This window comes from Salvelinus fontinalis, chromosome 11 (genome assembly GCF_029448725.1).
Source record: "Salvelinus fontinalis isolate EN_2023a chromosome 11, ASM2944872v1, whole genome shotgun sequence".
In the NCBI taxonomy this organism is placed as follows: domain Eukaryota; kingdom Metazoa; phylum Chordata; class Actinopteri; order Salmoniformes; family Salmonidae; genus Salvelinus; species Salvelinus fontinalis.
Window position 1 is genome coordinate 33,219,755 of NC_074675.1, and position 8,400 is coordinate 33,228,154.

Genomic DNA, 8,400 nt, shown 5'->3' on the forward strand with positions numbered 1-8,400 from the left:
ACTAACCCCCTGTGGTTAGAACTATCCAAACTATACCCAGTTGGGTCACTCCCATAGAATTCTATGGTCACTCCCACTAAGGCTAACTTTGAATCGTTGATGTATGCGTTGTGCTACATTTCCTGGGAACGAGGTTAGTGAATAAATGGTCTTGTGTCGTCCCCCAGTGGCCCCCCCCCAAAAAAGCAGGCATATTCTAGATGTCACAAGTGAAGGACTCAAACACTTTTGCTAGTTCCGATTTTTAATTGAAACAAAAGTATAAACATTATAGACCTACATTATATACAGAAATTGCAATCACAAAACCAGATACACAAAATAAGAATCACTCGCTGTCTTGCTCCTTACAATAACAGATCGGTTGGCTATAACAGCTCTTTTTAGAATCTAAAGTTCATGCAACCCATTATTATATTTAAAAGCTAAATGTTCTATTCACATCGCACTAAATTTGACCATACAGGAAATGTTATAAAAAAGCTCTGCTTGGAAGACATTCCCCTGCTTCTTCTGTCTGTTAACAGTATACCAGTTACTGTATGCCACATTGTGTCGCGAGCTCAAATGTGAGAAACAGCTGAGCGATGGCCGAGACGTCAAACCCCGTTTACCAGTGTGTGTGTGTGGTGTGCAGTATGTACAGTCGGTCGGTCGGTCGGTCGGTCTCTGTCCGTCCGTCCGTCCGTCCGTCCGTCCGTCCGTGTGTGTGTGTGTGTGTGTGTGTGTGTGTGTGTGTGTGTGTGTGTGTGTGTGTGTGTGTGTGTGTGTGTGTGTGTGTGTGTGTGTGTGAGAGAGAGAGAAACGTCTGAGTGATGGCCGAGACGTCTAACCACATGTACATTGTTCACAGTAAACAAAAAACCATGGCGATTACCTGTGAGTTTAATTTTCACTCTAAATGTCCCACTGGGGCAATAAGTATTAATCGTATTGAATGACAGCTAACCTTAGGAGGTCAGGGTTATTCACCCAATGTCAACAGTACATTATTCCTCCCAACACACACGTACACACGCACGGTCCACACAGACGCACAGACACACACAACAACACAACACACCCTCCCTTCATGAACCTCCACGCTGAAGGGTTAGTCTCTGGTTTCTTCAGTTTCCTCCTTCTCTGTTCCCATGTCTGGTTCCAGTTCCTCCCTCTGTGCAGGGAGGGTTGATGGGAAATTGGGTTCTAGTTCTAAATGACATTCTGGTTCTTGAACCTCCATCTGTGTTCCAGGTTCCAGGGCTAATGGATGGATAGGTTCAGGCTCAGTCTGTGGTTCCACGGTTCCTTCAAGGGTTGGTTGAGGGTCTTGTTCTTGTTCTAGTTCCGGTTCTTCTGGTTCCTCTCTCTGTGACGCCCGATGATCCCCCAGAAGAAAATAGACCTGATGACAATGATGACTTTATCAAATACTCTACAGTAGGTGGGTGATTTCTGTGTTATTTGGCATGACGCACAGGCTTCAACAAACATTATTTTTGCTTTGTATTCACGTCGTATAATCTTTTTCAATTTCTTTGTTTTCAATTGACTGTTTTGTAAGGCAAGGTTTCCTTATGCATAGACATATTAATTTTAAAAAAACTTCTGAAAGAAAGATATACCTTTTGTGGCCCTAGTTCTGACGCTTGTTGTGGCCCTTGAAGCTGTGGTCCCTGCTGTGTTGTGGGGCCCCAGGCCTTAGCCGTCCCCTGGTAGGCCTTCCACAGCCGTCCATACAGCAGGTCCTGCTTGATCTTAGTGTACAGCTTAGAGGGGTCAAAACCCTGGAGCTGGTGGTGAGGGGGTGAGGGAAGGGTGGGTTGATGGGGTGGCTCCTCTGTGACCCCCTGGATGGTATAGAGAGAGAGGGGGTAGGAGACTAGGTGATATGCATGTTGTTTTGAAAATAATTGGTAACTAATGTTTCAGTTGTCCTTTTATCCTATTCTATCATGTGTAAACACTATTCTGAAGCTGGAGACTCATATTTCCCTCACTAACTTTAAGCATCAGTTATCAGAGCAGCTTACAGATCATTGCACCTGTGCATAGCCCATCTGTAAATAGCCCATCTAACTACCTGATCTTCCCCATATTGTTATTTATTTCATTTATATATTTTTTTTCTTCTCTTTTGCACCCAAGTATCTCTACTTGCACATTCATCTTCTGCACATCTATCACTCCAGTGTTTATTTGCTAAATTGTAATTATTTTGCCACTACGGCCTATTTATTGCCTTACCTCCTTAATCTTACCTAATTTGCACACACTGTATATAGACTTTTCTATTGTGTTATTGACTGCACGTTTGTTTAGTCCATGTGTAACTCTGTGTTGTTGTTTGTGTCTCACTGCTTTGCTTTATCTTGGCCAGGTCGCAGTTGTAAATGAGAACTTGTTCTCAACTGGCTTACCTGGTTAAATAAAGGTGAAATAAAAATAAAATAAAAAATAAAAAGTGTGAGAAACTTATGAGCGATGGCCGAGACATCAAACCGCATTTACCAGTGTGTATTTGTATGTGTGTGTGAGAGAGAGAGAAACGGCTGAGCGATGACCTAGGCGTCTAACCACATGTACATCATTCACAGTAAACAACAGGAAACCACGGCAATAACCGTGGTGACGGTGCCCTGTGGGTTTTCATGGTAACGTAGGTTGCTATAGTTACAGAGGTCACTCTAGCCATAGAGAGAGGAAATGCTTTATCTCTATGACTCTAGGAAAGACTTGTGATCAGGGAGCCTACATTAGATGAAGTTAGGCCAATGTATTTTGGCAATGGTCCAAGGTAGCCTACTTTCAGTGACACCAATGACGTTTTCAGTGGGCTTTAGGCTAGAATTGCCTTGCAATACTTAATTTGTTTTCCATTGTGTCAAAAAGGTATGTAGGGGATGTTGAGCTGGAAGAATAGCTGACAGAGTAACTTTACCTCCGAGTCTGTGTGCTGATCTGTCAGATAAGTCTCCACCTCGAACACTCGCCTCCTGGAAAAATAAATAACAGCAGATAGCTGAGAGCTGAGGACTTTTGGTGTTATAGTCAGTGCTACTGGAAACTTTACTGATAGAGAGAGAGAGGCCCGTCTTTCCATGTGATTGTGAGAGAAATAAAAGGCGAAAAAAGAAGACAGAGAGAAAGATAAGGCAAATAATATAGAAAGAGGGAGTGAGATAGGGATTTTTCTGCAACGAAAAGAGAGAGAAGGAATGCGAGAGAGTTATAATGATAAAGAAACACAAAGAGGAGAGAGATACAGAGATGAATGATAATGATATACATATATATACAGTATATACACTGAGTGTACAAAACTAATATTGAGTTGCCCAGCCCCCCATGCTGGCCCATGCTGACTCCAATGCTTCGCACAGTTGTGTCAAGTTGGCAGGATGTCCTTTGGGTGGTGGACCATTCTTGATACACACAGGAAACTGTTGAGTGTGAAACACCCAGCAGGGTTGCAGTTCTTGACGCACTCAAACCTGTGTGCCTGGCACTTACTACCATACCCCATTCAAAGGCACTTCAAGCAATAAGGGATCATAGCTTTCACCTGGATTACCTGGTCACTCTGTCATGAAAATAGCATGTTTTTCACCTAATGTTTTGTATACTCAGTGTATATATTTATATACCAATCAAAAGTTTGGTCACACCTACTCATATAAGGGTTTTTCTGTATTTGTAATATTTGCTACATTGTGGAATAATAGTGAAGGCATCAGAACGATGAAAAAGCACATATACAATCATAAAGTAACCAAAAAAGTGTTAAGCAAATCAAAATATATTTATATTTTATATTCTTAAAAGTAGCCACCCTTTGCCTTGATGACAACTCTCTTGGCATTCTCTCAACCAGCTTCACATGGAATGCTTTTCCAAAAGCCTTGAAAGAGTTCCCACATCTGCTGAGCACTTTTTGACTGCTTTTCCTTCACACTGCAGTCCAACTCATCCCAAACCATCTCAATTGGGTTGAGGTCGGATGATTGTGGAGGCCAGGTCATCTGATGCAGCGCTCCATCACTCTCCTTCTTGGTCAAATAGCCCTTACACAGCCTAGAGGTGTGCAGAGGAAACTCGGGGTCTTCATTTTCCTGTGGAGGTCCTCATGAGAGCCAGTTTCATCATAGCGCTTGATGGTTTTTGCAACTGCACTTAATGAAACTTTCAAGTTCTTGAAATTTTCAGTATTGACTGACATTCATGTCTTAAAGTAATGATGGACTGTTGTTTCTCCTTGCTTATTTGAGCTGTTCCTGCCATAATATGGACTTGGTCTTTTACCAAATAGGGCTATCTTCTGTATACTACCCCTACCTTGTCACAACACAAATTATAGACTCAAACGCATTAAGGAAAGAAATTCCACAAATGACCTTTTAACAAGGCACGCCTGGAATGAGTAGGTGTTTCCAAACTTTTGAGAGGGAGAGAGAGAGAGAGAGAATGGGTTTGGTTGACGAGTAGGTACCTGCGGCAGCAGTGTCTGCAGCAATACTTCAAGCAGTAGTAGAGAGAGATGGCGATACTGAGGAGACAGATGGTAGATCCCACTACTAGCAGAGCCCACTGCTCCACTTGTCTCTCCTCTAGTAAACCCTGTGGGCCTTCTGACTCCTGGGCCTCCTCTGTGAGTAGACCATAGATAGACACACATTTAAACATGCTCACATAAATTCACACAAAATTGTGCATACAAACACTACCTAACCCAAGTGGGTTGTAATGGCAAGGTTGAACTTGTGTTTTGGTGAATGTTGTGAAATAACATTATTTTAATGTTTTTTATGGATAGTTGTGATCAATAAAGAACAGGAACCAGAGAGGGGAGAGGAAGTGAAAGAGGGGAAATAACAGGATGTGTGGGATAGGAGAGAGAGAAACAGACAAACAAGATAAAGGTAGAGAGAGAGAGAGAGAGAGCGAGTACCTGTGCTTTCATTAATCCTGGTATTTGTACACTGCTCCAGCGCTCCAGAGGGAAAGGTCATGAATTTACAGCAGAACTGACTCTCCTCCAACACAGTGCTACCTCTCAGCCTGAGCGTGTAATTGCCACTGGAGGCGTTACCCTGGATCTCCACAGTATCGTTGTACTTCGGGAACACGTAGGTACCTTAATGGCATATATTATATTATTAATATATATTAGATTATATATCTAAGTGTGTTATTCTTATGGCATTTTATGTTATGTAAATTCTGCCTTTCTTCAGTTTTTTTGTAAACTGGGACCAATAATCGATAGTCAAAGTTAAAGCAAGTAATATGTATTATTATGTATTAATATGTATTACTATATTAAGTACCGAACACGGGATGGAAGATGCCCAGTTTCAATCTGGTGGTGGTGTGGTTCGAACTGCTGGTCATCTCCCAGTTGATCTGAGAAACAGTGTCTTTGTCCCCCATGAGACGACAGGTGATAGATAGGTGATCTCCATCCCATTTGTGAGATACAGAAATCCCACTGTGTGTCATGCCTGTGGGAAGTAACAAAGTAGACGTTTTTGCGGCAAAGTTGCGTAGGTGCTAGTAAAAACGACAGCCACTTCCAGTGAAATAATGCTGACACCATGTTTTTGTGGATCATACACTAAAGACACTAGAACACGTATTCAGACAGGGGTGTAAAGTACTTAGGTAAAAATACTTAAGTACTGCTTGAGTAGTTTTTTGGGGTATCTGTACTTTACTATTTATATTTTTGACAACTTTTACCTTTACTCCACTACTTTCCTGAAAATACACTGAGTTTACAAAACATTAAGAACACCTTCCTAATATTGAAAGCGTTCCACAGGGATGCTGGCCCATGTTAATTCCAATGCTTTCCATGGTTGTGTCAAGTTGGCTGGATGTCCTTTGGGTGGTGGACCGTTCTTGATACACAAGGGAAACTGTTGACCTGCAGTGTTGCAGTTGTTGACACAAACCGGTGTGCCTGGCACCTACTACAATATCCTGTTCAAAGGCACTTCAATCTTTTGTCTTGCCCATTCACCCTCTGAATGGCAGACATACACAATTCATGTCTCAATTGTCTCAAGGCTTAAAAATCCTTCTGTAACCTGTCTCTTCCCCTTCATCTACACCGATTGAAGTGGATTTAACAAGTGACATAAATAAGGGATCATGGCTTTCACCTGGATTTGCCTGGCCAGTCTACATTATGTATCCATAATGTTTTGTACACTCAGTGTATGTACTTTTTACTCCCATACATTTTCCTTGGCACTCAAAAGTACTTGTTACATTTCAAATGTTTAGGCAGGACAGCATTATGGCCCAATTCACGCACCTATCAGTTTAACGTGTTGTTATCCATAATGCCTCTGATCTGGCGGACTCAATAAACACAAATGCTGCGTTTGTAAATTATGTCTGAGTGTTGGTGTGTCTGTAAATAAAATAAAACATTTAAAGAGAAGTGTGCCATCTGGTTAGCGTAATATAAGGAATTTGATGTGTAACATTTACTTTTACTTTGTACTTTTACTCATTTATGACAATTGAGTACTTTCTCCACCTCTGTACTTAACTACATTTAAAACTAGATACTTTTAGACTTTTACTCAAGTAGTATTTTGTTGGGTGACTTTCATTTTTACTTGAGTTTTCTATTAAGGTATCTTTACTTTTACTCAAGTATGACAATTGAGTACTTTTTCCACCACTGCATTCAGACATGTAGGCACACACACGCACAAACGCACACACACAAAGGTCAAAACCTGCAACATACTTTTCTTTTTGTCGAAACCTTGCACTTTTTAAATCAGCTTGATGTGTATTACCCTACATTCAACTGTTAAAATAGGTTTTAGTATTGCATAACCATAACAATGCAATGTAATGAAACCTTGGGTTTTTGAAGACCACAACGGAAATATGTCTATTTTTTTTACATGCTCAATTGTTATATTAATTCAGTTTTTGCTAAACTAAAACTTGAGTCTTATTCTAGATGAGTTAGTCTAACCAACCTGTCTGTATCAGCATGAGGACCAAAAGAGTGCAGACACAGCGCTTTCTCATATCTGACTCTGTCATCTGTCACAATGTTCAGCCTTCTCCTTTCCTCTTCACTTGCTGTCTTTTTGTTGTGTTTTCCAGTTCAGTTTCATCCGTTTATTTTTTTTTACCGCTGTCCTTTTTTACAATCCATACTTTTTCTAATTTGCTCATTCCGTGTTTCTCTGAGTGTATCTCTGTCTGCACACCAATTTTTGGTCTCTGATTCACAACTCTCAACTTCCTCTTTCCGAACACTTCCGGCCTTAGCACCTTTCAAATGATTTCACTGTATGTATCTCTGTATCTCTCTCTCGCTCTCGCTCTCTCTCACTCACTCTCACTCACTCTCTCACTCACTCACTCGAAAGGAAGAGGAAGAGGAAGTGAACAGAGTCACTCACGATACAGCTTCTGACATGTTCATGGGTTACTTCGGTTTTCCCATTCTGCTTTCATTTTAACTACACACACACGTGCACACTCACACACACACGCACACACTGACTCAATGAAGCCTGAAACACAGACATTATAGAACCATGAGGTTTGTGTGGCTGAAAAGACAGTACCCTAAAAAAAACAGAAACCAATAACATATCCTATCACTAATATTAGGATGCAGCTTTGGATCTCTTGATGTGGTTTGGACAGCAGTTATAAGGCCCAATCTGGGATCTTTCCTGCTGTTCATGGTCATTTCAATTATGATACATGCAGTTCCAAGCATAAACAACATCATTTTGGGGGGGGAACTCAGTCGGGGTCTCAACTTTCTATTGAGAGTAAGAATATTAGAATACACCAGGTGCAAGTTCGAAATTGGGATGTGCCTCAGCAGTTTTTCTCTTGTTATGTCAGTCACTGACAGTCACTCAATAAAACATGCCAGCTAATAATTTTTAGATTGTGACCTCGAAGAAATAGAGAACAAAACTCATTTTATCCTCTATTGCCCTTTCTACCGCGATATACGCCTGCTCTTATTCGAGAAAGCACACTAGATATACCCTGGCATTATGTGGCTTAGTGATGAGGAGACGTTTAAATGTTTTGTTGTCCATTGTGTATTTACGTTTGCGGAATATTTACATAAAGCATGGAATAAAAGAAAAAGGGCTTCCTATAATTAAATAGTAAAAGTATGTATCTTCTTTCTGGTAAATGGTGTGTGTATATAGATTGTGTGTAGGCTTGTCTACCATATGAATCTTCTCTTTGTGTCAGACTGGGCTCAAGTGACTTCTGTCAAAAACATTTTTTTTTCAATTATTCTTTTCTTTTCTTGTGTCTGTATTTATTTAATTTGTATTTTTTTCTGTATTTATTTGTCTGTTTAAGTGACCCCAGTAACTACTAACAATTGGATACCACGAAATTGGGGAG

General features: G+C 40.7%; 1 protein-coding gene across 1 annotated transcript; it reads right to left on the reverse strand.

The window, feature by feature from the left end:
• Window positions 1-226: 226 nt before the first annotated feature.
• Window positions 227-7,331, reverse strand: LOC129865584 (uncharacterized). The gene is made up of 7 exons (XM_055938472.1): window positions 6,987-7,331; window positions 5,310-5,483; window positions 4,931-5,116; window positions 4,472-4,628; window positions 2,924-2,978; window positions 1,608-1,832; window positions 227-1,387 (listed from the first exon to the last, which is right to left on the reverse strand). The coding sequence occupies exons 1-7, from the start codon at window positions 7,051-7,053 to the stop codon at window positions 1,094-1,096; spliced, it is 1,158 nt and encodes a 385-aa protein (XP_055794447.1). The 5' UTR covers window positions 7,054-7,331; the 3' UTR covers window positions 227-1,093.
• Window positions 7,332-8,400: the final 1,069 nt, after the last annotated feature.

What these genes read in the sequence shown, in the direction of transcription:
- LOC129865584 (XM_055938472.1), bottom strand. Translation starts at nt 7,053, where the DNA reads ATGACAGAGTCAGATATGAGAAAGCGCTGTGTCTGCACTCTTTTGGTC. An exon ending in ATCAGCACACAGACTCGGAG is followed by an intron (nt 1,833 to 2,923) that starts GTAAAGTTACTC and finishes TATACCATCCAG; the next exon opens with GGGGTCACAGAGGAGCCACC. An exon ending in CAGAACTAGGGCCACAAAAG is followed by an intron (nt 1,388 to 1,607) that starts GTATATCTTTCT and finishes CATTGTCATCAG; the next exon opens with GTCTATTTTCTTCTGGGGGA.